The 20,838-nt window shown below is 35.2% G+C and overlaps 1 protein-coding gene across 4 annotated transcripts in view; it reads right to left on the reverse strand.

Annotated features, from left to right (window-relative positions):
• Nucleotides 1-663: 663 nt before the first annotated feature.
• Nucleotides 664-20,838, reverse strand: part of GRM8 (glutamate metabotropic receptor 8) — an 824,239-nt gene continuing 804,064 nt past the window's right edge. For 3 of the 4 annotated variants that reach the window (XM_055392490.2, XM_019030487.4, XM_055392489.2), the window contains exons 10-11: nucleotides 8,383-8,629; nucleotides 664-1,437 (exon numbers count right to left, since the gene is read on the reverse strand). In XM_055392490.2, the coding sequence (XP_055248465.1) occupies nucleotides 1,388-1,437; nucleotides 8,383-8,629 (297 nt within the window). In that variant the 3' untranslated portion in view covers nucleotides 664-1,387. Of the gene's footprint in view, nucleotides 1,438-7,492; nucleotides 7,530-8,382; nucleotides 8,630-20,838 lie in introns of all 4 variants that reach the window. The other variant, XM_055392491.2, reaches the window with a different exon arrangement.

Here is a 20,838-nt window from a genome sequence, read left to right on the forward strand (position 1 = left end):
CTATAAGGAGTGCAATGAGCCATCCAAGCTAACTCAGCAGAGAGAACATTCACTAACAAAATGATTGTGGAGATCCATTGAATTGATGGATGTCTGGGATTGTATGGCATAGAGGAGCCCATGACAAAAATGGTACAGATTTGAAAGCCATTATCAGCTTCCTTTTATCCATTCTGGCATGGTTTATTAATATGAGACAGGCTGCCTGTTTCCTCTCTCTTTAATGATACTGCTCCACGAACCAATGAATGTTTTCATTTGGAAAATAAGAAAGCACTGATATGTTATCTGAACTGTGGCTTCTTTAGTGGCGCCAAGGGAATAAATATGCTAATTCTCTGCTTTGAAGAATGTACTAGGTAAGGCCCATTACTTCACTGATTTCAGTGATTTTTATGCCCAGGTGAGAAAAGGTTAATACTACATACCACAGGATATTTCATTATGCAAAAGTTTTGATTTAGGAATGTAATGGGGAATTTCAGTGACATGTTTTGACGTACTTTAAAATGGTAATTTTCATACTCTGTTCTCCAAAGTAAAGTTTAATTCATCATTTGTTAATTAACTCAAAGCAATTTACCTCAAACTATTGCTTGATTCTTCATAAAAGAAGCAGTTACTATGAAAAGCTACCACAGAAATCTTGAAATATTCACAAAGTCTTACACAAATAATGCTTTTTAATATAGGAATAAAAGACAATCTTCCTCATATGCACACAAATGTACAAAAACACATTCCTCAAAGAAATATTTTCTCAGAACATCAGGGCTTTCATAGAAGGAGCTAAAAAACAGCAGAAGTGCCAACTAGAAAGAAGAGTTTTCCCTAGCTTTAAAACTGGAACGAAACAACTCTCAACATTTGCAAAACATTCCTTTATTATTAGAAATAAATTATTTGTATAAAAAATTGCATGCATCAATCATTGCATTTATTTTTAGCACAACCCAGGGCTTCAACCCGGTCAGCCATTACAAGGAACAGACTCATTGTCTTATACAAGTTAAACAATGTGGGACAGGAACGGGAGTTCTCACAATCACAGAAAAGTACTTACAAGAATAACATCAGACATTATTTATTTCAACAGCATTTTTTTTTCACGAGCTAACATTAGTTTTCCTTTTGTGATTTTTTTAACTGCTCATGAATAAGCAATACTTTAGCTTGACACTCATTGGTTTTATTGTATAAAACGGGTTTCTTCACTCCCCGTTTATTGATACTTTTGGCTCATGGCTAATTTTTGTTCCTTACAAGACTGACTATTGATTTGATTGATTGTAGTCTACGGAGATCTCCAGGAGTGAATTTTTGCGGTCTCATGTTCATCATTTAAGATCATATACCACATCTCTTCAGATTGTGCCATTTCCCTGTTTCAGATTGAATGATTGCTGTAACTGATATATGTTGTCTTGGTAGAGGAAGCTGTTAAGATAAATGAGGACAAATTAAAATAGTATATAATAATACATCCTTTTGTTAATATGATTTTAAAATTCAAGTCCTGTAATGACTTTTTAATAATATCCAGCTTTTACAGCATGTTACTCATTATTTTTAAACCATTCACAGTTATGCACAGCACAACGACATTTGAGCTCGACAGCAGACTGCATTATATAAAGGTGGTCCCATGAGATTATAATGGAGCTGAAAAATTCCTGTCGCCCAGTGAACACATAACACAACACATAATTCATATGTTTGTGGTTTGTTGTGTAAACAAATTTCCTGTACTACCAGTCATGAAAAAGCATAGCACATACAATTATATACAGTACATAGTACTTGATAATGGTAACAAATGACTATGTTACTGGTTTAAGTATTCACTACACTATACTTTTTATCATTATTTTAAAGTAGACCTCTTCTACTTATACATTATAAAGTTAACTGTAAAACGGCCTCAGGCAGGTCCTCCAGGGGTATTCCCGAATAAGGCATTGCTATTACAAGAGATGACAGCTCCATGTGTGTTATTGCCCCTTAAGACCTTCCATTGGAATAAGATATGGAGGTGGAAGTGACATTGATAATCCTGACCCTGTGGAGGCCTAGGCTAGTGTGTGTGTGTGTGTGTGTCTTAGTTTTTAATACAAGAAGTTTAAAAAGTAAAATGAATAAATAAAAATAGAAAAAAGTCTATCCTTGAGTAAGGGTTTAAAGAAAATATTTTTTATAGCTGGACAATGTGTTTGTGTTTTAAGTTTTTATTACAAACAAGTCAAAATTTAAAAAGAATAAAAAGTTCATAAAGTAAAATTTATAGTAAGCTAAAATAGTATATATTGAAAAAGGAAATGTTTAAAATAAATTTAGTGTAGTCTAAGTGTAGAGTTTTTATAATACCTACAGTGGCCGGGTGCAGAGACTCACGTCTGTAATCCCAGCACTTTGGGAGGCCTAGGCAGGTGGATCACGAGGTCAGGAGTTTGAGACAAGCTTGACCAGCATGGTGAAATCCTGTGTCTCCTAAAAATACAAAAATTAGCCAAGCATAGTGGCACATGCCTGTAATCCCAATTACTCAGGAGGCTGAGGCAGAAGAATTGCTTGAACCGAGAGGCAGAGGTTGCAGTGAGCCGAGATCGCGCCACTGCACTCCAGCCTGGGCAACAGAACAAGACTCCATCTCAAAAAAAAAAAAAAAAAAAATTACAGTACTGCCATGTCCTAGGCCTTCACATTCAATCACCACTCATTCACTTAATGATCCCGGGCAACTTCTAGTCCTACAAGCTCCATTCATAGTAAGTTCCCTATTTACACGTATACCATTTTTTATCTTGTATACTCTATTTTTACTGTATCTTTACTATGTTTAGATATGTTTAGATATACAAATATCATGGCGTTACAACTGTGTACACAATTCAGGACAGTAACATGCTGTACAGGTTTGTAGCTTAGATAGACTAGGCTACACCATATTGCCTGGGTATGTCGTAGGCTATACCATTTGGTTTGTGTAAGTACACTGTATGATGTTTGCACAAAGACAAAATTGCCTAACAACACATTTCTTAGAACATGTCATCAAGCAATCCATGACTGTAGTAAAAATTAAATGACAGTAGAAACAAAAATGCTGCAGCAATTTTAATCTGTCAAAATCAGTAGCCTCATTTATAGTATATAAATATTTACTAGAAAACTAAAAATATAAAAGTGCTAATCTTTAATATTTTGGTAAAATTTTACATTTGCATATATGTAAAATGAAAGAACATATCAATTATCTGTCCTACAAAATATAAAAAATATTTTTTACTACCTAAGTCAAAGACCTCAATTCTTAGAGGCTGATGTAATGACCAAGAAAGGTAAGTAATTATAATTAGCTGTCCTATGAGAATGAATACATCTTCCACTTAAAAATACACAATAATCTTAGACTCTAGAGGTAAACATGCTAAAATATCAAATATATAGAATAGTAAACACGTGAATTGCCAATGCATATTTATGGTTTCTTTTGGTTTCATCAAAAGGAGACAAATGAAGATAAAATTTAAGAAAATAAAGACTCAAATAAAGAAATGTTTAATTGTTCTGTTGCCAACATACTGTAAAGTAAAACTCATTATTGTAAGACCATTACAGAGATATTATGCCAAATTTATACTCATGCCTAAGCTTCTGGAGAATATAAATCTAAATCCAAATAATTCCTTTGTATTGTTGAAAGATGTGATGCAATGAATCTCTGTCCTAAAATTCAAATGTGATGTCCTATTTTTTCATGTAATTCTGGAATGAATAATCGTAAGATAAAAGATATTTTAAAAAGCAAAGAATGTATGCGTTTCAATATATGAATCCAATTCAGGATGAAACAGATTTTTAGAAAATAATTTATTTATTGAACATTGAATAAGACTAGAAATTGTAAAGTTCCTCCTCTGAAATAACTGACAATCAGACTCATTCCATCTTAGTGACACTATTGATGGATTAGACAAGTTCTTACCAGAGACCAAGTTCATACAAAGTTCACAACCACTAAAACTAACTCAGATAGCCCTAACAAGTGCTACTATAGATGTTTTTTTCGTTGTTGTTATGTTTTATTTCATTGAATATTATGAGCTTCAGGCTAAAAATAGTTGACATATCTGCTTATCTTATCTACATTGCTTATCCTTCTAGGTTATTATTGTGGCACAGTGCAAAGGAAGTAGACTTTAGACCTGGTTTTAAATTACATTCTATTCCCTGCAAAATGTGTGGAAAAAAAAAATCATTGGGCCAGGTTACTGGGCCTCAGTTTTATCACTGGTTCAAAACCTACAATACTGCCTTCCTGTAAGGACAAAAGCAGAATAGATTGGGATGGAACAGCTGCAGTCTGGAAGAACCAATATAGAACCAGCCTCCCTCCCTCCCTCCCTCCCTCCCTCCCTCCTTTCCTCCCTATCTCCCTTCCTTTCTTCCTTCCTTATTTTCTTTTCTTTCCATGAACCATACATGAGACCTAATGGAGTCTTACTTTCTACTTAACCTTTCCAAAAGGTAAAATATTTGTTACATTTGGTTTGGTGTGAAGTGAAACACAATGATTTTCTATGATCACTCACTTTTACTTTCTATTTTTAATTTATATAATACTCTCGTATGCCTCTAAATTTCCTCTAAGAAAATAAAATCTGTCCTTCAGTTCTGCTTTTGAAGGACTTTCATATAATCTTCACAGACAAGGTGGAGAAAAATTGTCATAAGAGTGATAAAAATGACTGTTAAAAGGGTCATCCAACTTCCTACACTGTTCAATATTTTCAACAATAACTAAAATGTATGAAATAGTTACAAAATTTGTATATAGCTAGAAAAAGAATTATGGTTGAAATAGAGTAGCAAGAGCTGATAGATCTTGAACAATATAGTTTTCAGAAGATGTCCATTCAACAGATGGCAGTTTGGATTAGATCAGTTTTAAGGATCTTTCTAACTTTTGGGCTCTGTAGCTAATTAAAAATTAACATATTATTTTTTGAACTCTTAAACGTGGTTTCTAGAAAGAAAATGGTAGAATTCTATTGAGAATTGAGAAAACAATTCACAAAAGGACAGTAATGCTAATTTTCCTACTGGTTAGAAAAGGAAGTGTAAGGTTCTGGAATCAGATGATTTAGTCAACATGAAAGCAATGATAAGGGACAAACTTTGTGGATGGCAGATACCTCGCAAGAATCTTTATCCCAGAAGTATTATAGAGCAAAATGAATCAGAGATGTACCAATGAGTTCATAGGGAGATTTTTTTCACAGTGGTGATGAATATGCTCATATGAAAATCAGTTTTTGAGCACAGCAACAGTAAATTAATTTCCTTGTGTGCATCACACTGTGTTCATAAGCTAGAGAAAACAAATCTACCTCCAGCAGCAGCTGTTTTCATGAATTATTCATGAACATAGCTTAAAGGATACTATGTACAGCATTTGTTAATTGGGTATGGTTGGCAAAATTCATATATATCAACTTTGTTTCTAACTCCCCTCACACTCTGCTGTGAAATAACACTTGACCTTTTTTAAAAATGTAAACTATAGTCTGCAAATTCAGCAACTAACACAACACTCATTGGTTTCCCATCCAGCTTCGTATTACTTATATTTATTCTGTGTAGCTTTTGAAACTTTAAAATCTTGAACACAGATCTACCCTTTCATTGTAGGATGGCCATGTAAGTGAACAAAGGTTAAAAATGGTGATCTGGAGTAGGATTGTGGGAGGATGTGTGAAGATGTCACACATCTTTCTCTCCTGAATGAGTACACTGTAATCACTTTACTTCGGCCCAACTTATTCAAACCTAAATTATACTCCTGTAAAAGATCAATGCACTAAAATCTCCAAAGTACAATTAAACATTTTTTTTCAGGCAGTAACTGATATTATCTTGATTTACTTTTTGACTTTACTTCACCTTCTAAACGTGAGCATCTGACTTCTCCAGAATATTATAGGCTTACCCTCCAAATAGGCTTTGTTTTTGCAATCTTTCATTCTTATTTTAGAGAAAATAGAGAAATACACGCAGGCTATATAATTTCCATTTCAACATTAATAGAAAATAACCAAAGGAAAACAGTATCTGTATGAGATTTACTTCAATAATATGAGATTGGTTCTTATCAATACTGAGAATTTTGTTTTTCAGGGCATGTATTTATTCTTTTAAAGTGGTGAAAAAGTTTATTAAATTTTTTCTCCACCACTTTCCAAAGGTGAGTCTGAATGACTGGTATTTATATCACTATAAGTTTGGTTCTTTTATTTGGCAACCATATTTTATAAAGTTTTCTGGATTGCTGCTAAAAAAGAAAAAAAAAGAGAAAAACAGGTACAACAATAGACTCTGGTGAGTCATAGTGAGAAGTGCCAGTGTTCAAATTACATCACTGGCCAACAGCAGTTTATTGGCATCCTATAATAGCTTTCAACTTCCTACACTAATGCTGTCAAGGTAGGAAAAAAGGTAAAATTCTGTCCTCAAATCACAAGCATTCTACTTTGATGCCTTTAATGGCAGTTACAGTACACCTTTTGCTAAGAGCCGAAATAGGTTTATCATTAGTAAATTGCTTACCTATACTCAGAGATGATTGTAATGATTTGTTACTAAAGCCCATCCTTACCTTGCTTCGCATATTTCTTACTTCACAAGGTTTCATGTTTGCAGAAAGGTGAATATGTGGAGGGTGTTTGTGAAATTCTTGTAAGGTTCATTTCTCTACACGTGACTAAATTTGGTATTGGTGACCCAAAGATAAAGATAATCTTTTTAGAACCAATCTGGCTAATGATTCCAGGTAAGCTGATAGTAACTGAAACCAATATGTCTAATTAAGCAATGCTAATTAACTATCACAGGATAGTTCTGTGTATGGTAAATTAGAGTAGACAATGCTTATCTAGAAATCTTGATAGAAAAGAAGGTTTATAGATGGAATGTAGACCATAAGTTGCTATAATAATTAAACCAAATAAAATTAATTTTTAGTTTTTTCTTATATTTAGTGTCAAAAGTATGGAGAGTGGGGGATACAGACTGCTGGATGAATATGAGAGGAAGAGAATATTTTTGCATAGGATTTTGTCCTTAATGCCTGACCGGGTGTGGTAACTCACACCTGCAATCCTAGCACTTTTGCAGGCTTAGGTGGGAGGATCACTTGAGCCTAGGAGTTAGAGACCAGCCTGGGCAACATAGTGAGACCCTGTCTCTACGAAACAAACAAACAAATAAACAAAATTAGCTGGGCATGACAGCACATGCCTGCAGTCCTAGCTATTTGGAAGGCTGAGGTGGGAGGATCACTTGAACCCAGGAGGTAGAGGCTGCAGTGAGCCTAGATCATACCATTGCACTCCAGTCTGGGCAACAGAGCAAGCTCCTGTTTCAAACAGAAAAAACAAACATTGAATCCCTATGCTATATTCCAAAAGACTGGAAGCCACTCTAATACAAGTACCTTTGCTTTTCTTTCTTTTTTGATTCATCTGTAGAACCTAGTAAGGTAAAGGTTGTAATGTTTACCATACTCAGCTTCCTGGTATTTTACCATACAAATCTTCAAATTATTTGCCACTCTTTCATAGATACCAAGATGGGCTTCAATAGATCAGTTAAATTCTACTGGTTGAGCACAGATTTCTGTGTATTGTTATCATGTGCTTTTTCCTGGGTGGACTGTAGAGAAGAAAATAGGTAAAGAAAAGAAAAATGGAAAGGTGGTTGTAGAAAAGATTCTATTTCCAGGATCATGAGGCTTTTAAAGAAGAACTTTAATTATTTTAATATATCCAAGAAGGGAAGTCAAGAGAAGCCCTCAGGAAGCCCAAGGAAAGGGGACCACGTGGGAGAAACAAGTATTAACTGTGACTTAACTAAACATATTGGCTAACTAGAGTTCTCATTTCCCTAAAGGCACAAATAACATCATTTATTTGTGTAAGATCTGTAGTGATATTGTGTAAGTATCAGTAAACTATTGATACTATAAAAAGCACCCAGTATTGAACAAGAAAAATTGTGGAATTGTTTCTAAGTACTAAAAGATAATTTTTATAAGAAGATGATGCTTTCAAATATCAAGCTTTGTAATGCTTCAAAAGAAAGATCTGAATGTCATGCTTTGTAAAAGAGATTTTGTGAGCAAGTTTGTACTCTGTAGAACAGCCACTCATCTTGAGACCATTTGCTTTGAATGGTTTTAAATGTGATGGTGTCATGGTATGTGAGTACCATCATGCCCCTGGAAACATGTAGCACAATCCCCAAGACTAGGAGAAGAATGTTCAACGTACATCTATTAGGAAGTGCTCCCGCTCTTGACCATCGGAAACTCTACAGATGACTTACTGTTGGTTTCAAGACTCTCACACAGTTCACTTTTCACCTCGCCATTTGGTCTGTCATTTCCTTTTTGGATCAGTTTGCTTTGCATGGTGGCAGCTGTCACCACAGCCTTGAAGCTCCTCTTGCGTTTTTGAACATTCTGTTCTGGATGAAAAATTATAATATAAACCTTGGGCATATAGAGCATGCCCAGAGACACTGAAGCACTTAAACTCATGGAGACAGTAAGTGTTGTTGTCTGGATGTACATCTGAGGGAAGAAAAAAAAAAGAATCACTGTTGGTAAGCCTAACAGTAGGAGATAAAGCAAATAACATACTATTTTCTAAAATTGTTCCAGCTTCTCTGCTAAAGGCACATTAAAAGGCACTTATTGAAATTGTCCTTAATTATAGTCAACCATTCCTGTGTCCTAACCTGCAAATGTAAATGAGTAAGGTTATTTTTTTATTGAACCCAATTTATTAAAATAAAAATACAAACAACCAAGCTGGTGGAGATTATTTTCCTGTTTAGATTATAAATAAACATACATAAGGAAGGGGACCAAACCAGTCTGGCAAAACACTAACACTTAATGCCATACAGAACTTCTTTAGAAGGTACTAGTGGGCCAAGTGTTATTGTAGCAATAAGTTTAACCCAGAAGGTAAGTATATATAGTGAAAATAGAGTGGGAGTGCAACATTCCAGAACCTCACTATTACACACCAGTGCTTGAATAATGCTAGCGGTTGCAACTTCACATCATTACATAATTCCAACTACCAAAAATCACAAGCATGTCATAAGGGCTTGATTTTTTTTAACAGTCCCTCTAAAGAACACTTCCAGAAGGTTCTCAGTGATAGCATCATATCGAAATAAGTCAGGTGATTTTATAAAATACGTAAGATCTCCTCCCTCCAAGATATATGCACTGGGATATGGTCCCGGTCACTGCATTCTGAAATTCTCCCCCTGTGCTTATTGCTTGCCCTTATCCCACTGAAATCGACTGCTCTGATACTTACAGAGAGAGCTCTTTCTGGAAGGTTTTTCCTTCTACAAGCTAGAGGTTAAGAATCTGAAAAAAAAAAAAACCAAAGCTAAAATCACTGCTTTGGCTTTTTCTTTTTTGATTATGGTATAGAAACAGAAACAGCAGTATTTCATTCTTTAAAAGCAGAAACAAAAACCTTTGATCTGGTTCCACTTTTCATGTCCTGAGCTCAAAATAGAATTTTCCCCAAATAACTTGGGATACTGAGGCCACGGAGAAACCACATCTTAAGACTGTTAAGAGATTCTCCCTTTGTCATATCTATGACCCTCATTAATAGATCTGTTCACTCTATTTACATCTCTGAATATGATCCTGATTAGTTGGATTTTTTAAATATGTTTTAATCTGTTAGTCTTGCTAACATCTATCATACTAGTTAGATCTCATCTGGCAATCCTCAAGACCAAACTAATTGTGTCCTTTTAAATAAAGAATCAAAAAAAAAAACAAAAAACAAAAAAACAAAAAAACCATTCGCCCTCAAGGGTAAATAACTGAATCAGCGTTAGTGTTGCCTTTTCCTAGAGGAGAAGGTTTCTCTTAACAGATGGCAAAACCTTGAGGTAAAGAACTGTCCAAACCATAAGCAGGATGTGAGACACAAGTTAAGAAACTGTCTTTGGATATAAAATCATACCATGCACATTGCTGAATTTACTGCCCAGTTCATCTACCACTAAGGCTGTCCTTGCATAAGAGCTCACTGTAAGTGTGGAAAATGCTTTAACGAGATTTACTACGAAGTTTACAAGATTTACTACAATTAAGACCATCCCAATGAAATAGGGATGTGTACGTTTACGGCTTATAAATCTCCTAAGTTTTGCCATCTACTTTTAAGCAACCTATTATTTTAAATGCTCCTAAGCTTCCTAAGTATTGGTTAATCTTTTCTGAATTCCTGCTTATTTTCAAGCTAGCATTGCTGCAAAAACCTACATAGAAAATTGACTGCAGAGAGAGGACATAAAGGTAAGAAAAGAATGTGGCAAAGTACAAACCACACCCATACATGTTCCAATGCCAGTCAAATAGAAAACCACCAGTCAGACTCTTTCAAGTCAATTTAGCCTAAAAACAAACAAACAAATCCAATGACGAAACAGCCATAAAATGATGGGAACATCTATACTGATTAGTTGGATTTTTTAAATGTGCCTTAATCTGTTAGTCTTGCTAACATGCATAGTACTAGTCCAAATAGTATAAAAATATTTTTGTAATAAACATCCTATACATTTTCTCTGTTACCAAAAATATAAATAATAGTCTTCTCTTACTTGGAATAATTTCTGCGATATATAGTAAATTTAATCCTGCCAAATATTAGACATGAAGAGGACTTTGGAATGCTAGCTTCCTCGTTAAATAAATTACCGCAGTCTATCCTTTTGGCAAGCCAACTCAATGAAAGATGTAATAAACACAGATATTAGAATTAAATAGTACCATGGTTAGTGTAGCAAGCTCTTCATTAGACGCTATACTTTCAAATTATACCAAAATGCTGATCTTAATTATGTACTTTCTTAAGACAGCTTCTGAAAAATTTTAATGTGAGTTTAATACAGGAAAGGCATCTAACAAAATCCTTAGCAAACTAACAGAAGAATAGAAAACCAAATACCGCTTGTTCTCACTTATAAGTGGGAGCTAAATGATAAGAACACATGGAGACATAGAGGGGAACAACACACACTGGGGCCTTTTGGAGGGTGGAGGGTGGGAGGAAGGAGAGGATCAGGAGAAATAATAACAGGTACTAGGCTTAATACATGGGTGATAAAAATAATCTGTACAACAAACCCCCATGGCACAAGTTTACCTATATAACAAACCTGCACTTGTATCCCTGAACTTAAAATAAAAGTTAAAGAAATCCACAAAATCATACCCTAAGTCCACAACCTTACAGTGGCCTAGCATTTGTTACAGGGCCATGGACTATGTATGATTAGACTGAGTTTTTGAAATTCATCTTTGAAAAAATCATACATGTCATAACCTCAATGAAAGCAGTAACGCAAAACAAGCAAAGAAATATAAATGCCTCCTACTGTCACTCTAGAGAAACTCAATCCTTAATAGCATGGATTATAGAATTCTGAATATCTCCCATATTTAATAAGAAGTTGAGAGGCTATATTTAACATTGGAAAATAAACGTTTGATTTTTAAAAACGCATGGATTTTTGTATACCTATAGAAAATTCGAATTACTTGAGCCATACAGGAAAATAAAAGTTAAAAAAATCCACAAAATCATGTGATAAAATAATCTGTACAACAAACCCCCCATGACACAAGTTTACCTATATAACAAACCTGTACTTGTATCCCTGAACTTAAAATAAAAGTAAAAAAAAAAAAAAACCACAAATCATACCTTAAAGTCCACAACCTTACAGTGGCCTAGCATTTGTTACAGGGCCATGGAAGGAATGTGTTCCAGTAGACCTGGGTATGAATTCTGAACCACCACTTAAATACATTTTTTTAAAAGATAAAGTTTACAGAGAAACTCTAGAGTTACTTTCTGGGTGATTAAAGTCCCCAAACCAACCTCCCAGGCTACAATCTAAACTAATCAATCTTCCCTGGTTATTGGACAAATATGGTATCTTATTTTCTTCTCTGAACAGTAAGTTCTTATCTGTGTCACAGGGTGGGGTTGGGGGTAATACTTTTCTCATAGACGAGTTACAGGGTAGCATGATATATTTATAAAATCTCTTACAGATAACAAGATAGCTCAAGAAACATTCTTTACCCTACAACTTTGCATCTAAAAATATGCTAACAAATTATCCTCCCAGGAGTATAGGACAAAAGAAGGACCTATTACACACTTATTCAAACCAGTTTTGTTTAGAGAAGAGCTGATAGCCACACTCTGACTATATGATGTTGAGGAAAAGGCCATTGTAATCTCACTTCAATGTAGACAGAATAAAATTTTGTCCAAATGTGAACTCAAGACCATATTTACTGCCCGGGCCACATTCTTAGAATAATATAACAGCTCTTTATCTCAAAGTTACAGCTCATCAGAATGCAGGAGGGGACTGTATTAACTCCCACTAACCCACAAAAATTCAAGAGACGCTACCAATGATATTGGATATGTCAGTAATAATCTTCTCTTTCCCAGCCTTCTCTTATGTGCTCCCTCCTGGCCCTGTCACTCCAAAATACTAACACCCAGAGGATGGGGACTATCTTTTCTATCACACGCACTGATGGCTTGTTACTTACTCTGCCTCCATGCCCCATGGACATTTTGAACCTGAAGCAGTCAGATGCACTGAAGCAGATTTAAGTAATCTCTAGATAAGCCAGGGGTGAGCTGTGACAATGGAGCATACTAATATGAAATATTTTTCTGGGACCTATTACAGTTCCCTCTTCAAACTCTGAATAGGTCATTTGTACATATCAAGGTCTACTCAACGTAGGTCATGACGTGGTATCATTAAAGACTCCAGGAAGAGTGAGGAGGGAGGAGATTTTATTTTTCCAGGATAAAGGTCAGTCTTTTGCTTTCAACCAGCTGCCAGTGCACAGACCACCACAGACTCTGACATCCAACCTCGTATTTTTGCAACCCCTTAGTAACTAAGGTAAACTATTATGAAACCTAACACTCAAAGCAACTTTATGCCACGTGATAAGAAACAGACTCAGTATTTATTCCTGACTATTTCTGTTTTGCCCTCGATGGTTTAATCTTACCACTTTGTTTTAGTCACCAGGTTCTGTTTGGCTGCTTTGCATACCGTTTGACCAGCTAGAAAGCTACACTAACACTGACAGCCTGTATTTCTCTGCTTCTGTTTCTACTTCCTCATCTGCGTGTCTGCCAAAGTGAAACTTGCATCAAAAAATGGGTTTTTTTTTTTTGCTTTTTAGCAGCCAATGGACTTCAAAATACCATTTACTACTAGAAGTGATTTTTTTTTTAAAGATGAAGAAGTTTATAGAGAAACTGGAGTTGTCCTGTGGGTGGTAACACCCCAAATCAATCTATCATGCAAAAGTCCAAACTCATAAAATTCCCCTAGCAATTGAAAATTGCAAAAACCAGAGGAAACCATTCAGCTTTGCTGGCTGAGCCTGGAACCACTACCAAGCTCATATCAAACGTTTTTATTTTGTTCCTGTCTTGTTTATATTAAATGTCTTCCTAGTTTCATTGCTTAGTCTTTTTCTCTCTGTCTCTTACTCGCTTGCTGATCATATTAGAATTACACCCTTAAACCAAGACAAGCTTCATGGGTGTGCACTTGTACACAAGACCGTGTAATAGAAGGGCCCCATGCTTGGTTTAATGCTCTGCTACGAATGTTTTGAAGTCTGTAATAATTGTTAAAGAAAGACTCCTGCATTTTCATTTCTTACTGGGTTCCACAAATTATATAGCTAGTCCTCTTTTAAAAATCACTTATATACTGACAAATTCCAGGCTTTTCTTAGGAAAGGCATTTGTCTTTTGGGTCACTCCCTTCGGTGTCTGACAGCATCTGAAACTTAACAAGCCTCTGATTCCCAATCTTCATCCCTAAACTTGATCTCCCAGTGGTCTACCGTATCTCATTAATACCGTGCTTCTAGTTCTTGGGAGAGCAGGTGGACAGGGAACTTGAAATTGTCTTTTACTCCTTTTTTATACTCCCACCCTATCTATGACCATATCCTATTGATTCTACCTTCAAAATTTGCTCAGAACTTTCAGAATGTCTCCACTGGTGTTACATTGCTCAGAGCCATCATCATCTCTCATTTGGATCAGTACTGTAACTGTCCCAGTGTTCTCTTTCCTGCTGTCCTTGCTCTCTTCTGTTTGAGCATTTGATTGATCCTAACACAGAAGCTAGAATAATCCCATTATTCATAAACTGAATTAGGTTACTCCTACTCCCCAAAGCCTACTCTCCAATGACTTCCCATTGATTGTATCTTGACAATGGTCCACAAGATCCTCTGAGAACTCCTCTGGTTTACTCTTTTTTTACTCATTCCCTTCCACCCATACTGGCTCCCTGGCTGATCTTGGAACATACCAGGCATGCTTCTACTTTCAGACTTTTATATCTGGTGGCTTGCCTCTTCACTGCCTTCAAGTCTTTACTGAAATACCCCAGCTCAGTGAGACCTTTCCTGAACACACCATTGAAAATTGTAACCCCCAACCTTCTACCAGTATTCCTAGCTTTATCACACTCCTTAGTATCTAACACATTATATCCTAAAAGTCTATATATTTTACTCATTTAATGTATGTGGTACCTATTTCCCCTAGCTAGAATAAAAATTCCGTGAATATTGGGAATTTTACCTGTGTTGTTCATGGCTGTAAACTCAGCACTTAGGAAACTGTCTGGATTAAGAAAATGTGGCACATATACACTATGGAATACTATGCAGCCATAAAAAATGATGAGTTCATGTCCTTTGTAGGGTCATGGATGAAGCTGGAAACCATCATTCTCAGCAAACTATCACAAGGACAAAAAATCAAACACGGTATGTTCTCACTCATAGGTGGGAATTGAACAATGAGAACACTTGGACACAGGAAGGGGAACATCACACCCCAGGGCCTGTTGTGGGGTGGGGGGAGGGGGGAGGGATAGCATTAGGAGATATACCTAATGTAAATGATGAGTTAATGGGTACAGCACACCAACATGGCACATGTATACATATGTAACAAACCTGCACGTTGTGCACACGTACCGTAAAACTTAAAGTATAATAAAAAAGACAAAGGAAAGAAAACTGTTTGGATAACAGACATTCTCTATAATCTTTTGAGTTGGTGTGGGTTCATACTCCCAAATTTGGGTTTTAAGGAACATAACTCATGTATTTCCAAGAAGGAAAAAAAACAGATACTGAAACTACAAAATATCAGAAAACTGGAGGACTGGAGGACTCCATTCTTTTTCATAGCAATCTCTAGGCTGGGAAAGAAATGTAATCTTGGGCAGATAAACATAATGCCCTTTTAAACAGTAAACTTGGTAATAATGGGCCATTTTGCTCTCAATCAGCAATGAACAGTATAATTCAAAGTCAGTCGTTTTCACTTTGGGAATAGGAGAGCTCTGAGATCTGCCCTCAAAACAAGTTAACTGTATAACTGAGGGTCAGGCACTCACACTACTTCTAAGCTTTCATAGACTTAAATCAAAGGATTTAGTGAGACAACATATATAAACACTGGCACAGAGCCTGGGATATATTAATTAATAAGGGATAACTCTTATTGTCATTATTTAACCTTTACAACCTGTTCTCTATTCATCTTCCTTCATTCTCCACATCAGAAACACTTAACACTACTTCTCTCTCAAAATCAGCTTCAAGACTTTTAGCCTTTATAGCAGAAACACACACACACACACACACACACACACACACACAAATACAAGCAAAATGGTTTATTCATAAGGAAATATACTTTATGTTTGTGGGAAACTTTAGAGTCACCACAGCAAAGAATTATAGTCCAATTTAACTCTGGGAAAAATCACCGTCCTGAGTGTTGTGTTTCTCCTGTCAGGTAGAAATCACAGTGCTGCTGACCCAGCAGCAGGTCAGATACATTGCACTGTGTTTTCATTAGTGGAGGTGGAGACCAGTTGTCTGTAATCCATTTGCAGTCACTTGTCACATCCCCTTTCGGCTCAGGACACATATTTGCAACATGAAGAGTCAAATCAAACGCTACGAATAAAGAATTGTGAAGGAAGACTACAGATGCAGAGCAGGGCTTGTTCTCCCTCCTGTGAGGTCTTTCTGAACCCTTAACCTTGGAATGACTGGGAGAGGTGGAAACCAGCTGAAGAGAATGATACAGCATCAACCAACAAGCAGAATATCAGCTTCTCTAATGATAGGAAAGAACCACGTAAGGAAGCTCAAGATCTGTTAAAGAAGGAGAAAATCTATCTGATTTATAATGACTATAATTAAACATAAGTGATCTTTAATATTTGGATTAGTAAATAATTTGTTTTTATTAAAGCCTGATGGAAAATTTAAAAACAGAGTAAATTTTTAAAACTATGGCATTATTAAATAAAATGTGGTCTTTAATTTTCAATTATTATATATGAGAATTATTTACAGAAATATAGTAAATAAGTAAACTGATGTTGCATTTTCTACTGGGATATGTATATGAAAATTAATGCAAGGTGTCTACTCTCTCAGTGCTTATTAATTCCTCCTTTACAGGTATTTTTGCTCATGTTTTCCTTCGTGGATTTCTGCTTCCATGGTAACTTTTGGCCCTTTATCACTGCAGCAGCATGGACAGAACTGGGAATAACAGCAATGGGGATGTCTTTAATTATTATCATTTGAACGGATATCAAAATATAATAAACAATATTTTCAGGTAGAGAACAAATAAATAAAAGGATAAATTAGTTTAGAAAGAAGCAAGAAAGAGGAAACAATTGTTTCAGGAACAAAATTTATCTCTGAACTATATTTTAAAGTATCTCTATCTCTATCTATCTGTCTATAGTTCTAGAAGCCAGGAAAAGAGAAAATATGTTGAATCCTATATTTATCACTGCCTAGAGATGGAAGCTTTGCTAGAATTTAAATTTTAGGCTAAATAATAAATTCAGGTTGTGTTATCTAAGGAAAGTTGGTAAAATTATGAAAATGGTTTCAACTGTAGTTTTGCGAAAGGCACTAAATCTTGGTCAAATAGATATTTTCTCTATAACCCTTTTTAAAGACAAAATAATTGATTCAGTAACTCAGTGCAGGTGCTTTTGTGGAGGCACATGATGTTTTAAAAGTGCTATTTGTTTTTCTGGTGATATCCCTTAATATAGTAAGAATCAAGAAAAATGGTGTTATGGGCTGAATTGTGTCTCCTCCAACATTTATATTTCGAAGGCCTAACCCCCAGTACCTCAGAATGTGACTGCATTTGAAGACGGGGTCTTTAAAGAGGTAATTAAGTTACAATCAGGTCATTTTGGTGGTCCCTAATCCCATATGCCTGATGGGCTTATAAGGAGAAGAAATTAGGACACAAGACACACAGAAGGAAGATCACATGATAACACAGGGAAAAGATGGCCATCTACAAGCCATGGAGAGAGGCCTCAGGGGAAAATAACCTTGTTGACACCTTGATCTCAGACTTCTAGTATCCAGCACTATGAGGAAATTGATTTCTATTGTTTAAGCCACCCTGTGTGTGATACTTAGTTATACCAGCCCTGGAAAACTAACAGGAATGGGGAGTTGATATCACTGAAAAAGTTCTGAAAGTTCTGTGATAGTAGTTGGTTGTGGTTAAATATACCAATAGAATCTCAAAGATGTCTGATATTGATTAAAACGATGAGTTTAGATACTGTACAATAACTACAACCATAACATCTATCAATTACTGAGGATCAAGTACAGCATTATGCCAAAACTTTTATGCACTTATTTAACCCCTCACACTAATCCTGTAAGGTAGGAATGAATAAGTCTATTTTTGAGAATTACACAGTCACGAAGAAGTCATTTTTGAGACACAGTCACTTTTGAAAAGTCATACAATACATGAAAATAAAGTGTAGATTCAAACTGAGGTTTCTCTAATTTGAAAGCCCATATCCTTACCACACACCATCTGGCCCCCATAAATACACCGAGAAGTGAAAGAGCAGGATTAATGTGACTTGAGTCCTCTCCAAATCAGAGAAGCATCCCTTTTCTAATAGATTTGGGCCAAATTTCTTCTAAATAATAGAGGCACAGTTAAAGCATTTCAATTAATATTTAGTTGTGCATTTAGAGGGTTTCTGCTGTTATTAATCAGCTACTTTCTTCATAAATAAAAGCCTCATGTGGATCCTAGAACAGCTCTGGCTTTCTTATAATTACATCTTGTTAAGCTAGACAAAATAAGCTAGCTGAGAATATGGGCCTGAAGAGCTGGATAAGTTAATCTTTTAAATGATGTTTAGCATTGAGTTTGCACTGGGTTGGAGCAGAAAAGTCTCTGATGAACCACTGGCCACCAGAAAGAACAGGGATTCCCTACATGCAGAAGACATTGCTGCATAGGCACCATTCCACCTCTATAGCACTAGACACAGGCTATTGACAATACAGCAGGCAGGCGAAGGTGGATTCAAATACAGATGAACTGACAACCAAGAATTAGCAAATACTTAAGGAGAGCCAAGACACCTTACAAAGAGAATAATATAAACATACAAAAATAGATCCAATAGAGCTAAAGAAGGAAGACTGTGGAATTAAAATTATTGTTATCTTAGAGAAGTTTTGAAAAAATAACAAATCCATAAAAATATCAAATAAATTCATATAAGCTAACATTTTAATCATTAAAATAAAATCTCAGTAGATGAAGGACTTCTGATTCTGGCTATGGAGGAGTAGCTATAATCAAACCAAACCAAATTCTGAGAATAACTATAAAACAATCATAAAGTTAAGGGAAAAAAAGACTATTTGGAGGCATCAGAGGAGAATCAAGGTAGCCAGGATTCAGGGGACCAAGATCCTAGTAAGGAAAAAGAAAGCACACTGACATATGTCCAGCACTCTCCACTGCCTCTTATTCCCAGGTAACGTACTGATTCTACATAGGAAAGACAGAAATCTTTAGACAGACCTGTCAGCAGTCTCATGGGACTAGGGAGATAAAATCTGGAATTTGGGGTTATCATTGCAATCAGGACTTAAGGACCCACAATTCTAGGGTACTACAGAGAAGTAAACCGGGTATTTTATACCTTTTTTTTTCCTTGAGACTTTGCTGAATCCTAAGTGTGAGAAAGCAGCAAGCTAAAAAAAAAAAAAAAAAAATCAAACATAATCTAGATTCAGAGAGAATTCAGGTCCATGGAGGAGAATGATTACTCATAAAATATCAGACATTTAGCCAATATATCTAAAGGGATATTGCTGAGGAGGAAAGGTAAATCAGAAATAGACAAATCCATAAAAACCTGAAACTTATCCTCGAATTATCCCAATCCCAGATTATATCAAGGTGAAATGTCTTGATATATATATTTCAATTGCTGACTAGTAGAAAACTGAAGCTTCTCTAGAAGGAAATAACAATATATATAACATCTACATTTTTAAAAAATGTACAATGTCAGGTATTCAATAAAAGATTACCAGCCAGGCATGCTAGGACACAAAAACAAATGATCAAAAACCGTGGGCAAACAACAACAAAAACTAAACAGGTGACAGAAATGGTGCCACAGATGATCAGAACCAGGCTTCTCAGACAAAACTTTAACATAAATGTATTGAAGAAAATACATAATACAATATTTTCATCAGAGGACTGGAATGTGTGTGTGTGTGTGCGTGTGTATGTGTGTGTGTGTATTGAAGTCAAAAATTGTAGGAGTGAAAAATATAATAATTGAATTGAATAGATGAGTTTAATAACTAATTAGCTACATGGCAGTAAATGACTGATGAATTAAAGATAAATCAGTAAAAAAAAATCCACGGTGAAGGATGGAGACTATAAATATTTTTAAAATTCAGGAAGAAATTATTGGAGATATATAAAACATGACACAAAATTTGAATAAACATGAATCTTAAGTCCTAGAAAGAAAGGAGAGATATAATAGATAAAAAGAAACACTTAAAAGAGACACTGGACAATAATTTTCCAAAACTTATGAAAAATAATCTATTAAATTGTACAGAAAAAAATTACCAGATGGCCACATTCTGGGAAATCCTAAAAAATTTCAAGGATTTAAATACAGGGTATGCTATTTGACTAATGTGAAATCAGATTAGAAAATAGAACTAGGTTGGAAATAAATAACAAAAGAAAATTGCCAACTGTTTGAAAATTAAACAATACATTTCTAAATCACTCATAAGTCAAAAGAAAAACAATGGAAATTAGCAAATATTTTGAACTGAATAATAAGATACAACATATCAAAAGTCATGGGATATAGCTAAAGCAGACACAAAAGAAGAAATCTTGATATGATTATTCATCTCAAAAAACTAAAGAAAAGGGAGAGAAAATTAAATCCAATCAATATAGAAGGACGGAAATAATAAAGATAAAAGTCAATAAAATAGAACACAAATGTAACATAAAGAAAATCAACAAAGCTAAAAAAAAATCTTTGGAAAGACTGTAAAATTAAACCACTCACAAGGTTGACCAAGAAAACAAGAGACAAGACATAAATTACCAATAATTTGGTAATTATTCCTAAAAAGGGAAGAAGATGTGATATAAGACTTTAAAAATATGCCAGCAAATTACTTCTAAATGTTGTTAGCCAAAAAAAAATAAAGTGTATGTTTAAAGTTTAAGAGCAACTTAGAAAAAAATGAAAATAGGATCTAAAACTCCTGAACTATCA

The sequence above is a fragment of the Gorilla gorilla genome, chromosome 6, assembly GCF_029281585.2.
Source record: "Gorilla gorilla gorilla isolate KB3781 chromosome 6, NHGRI_mGorGor1-v2.1_pri, whole genome shotgun sequence".
Lineage (NCBI taxonomy): Eukaryota > Metazoa > Chordata > Mammalia > Primates > Hominidae > Gorilla > Gorilla gorilla.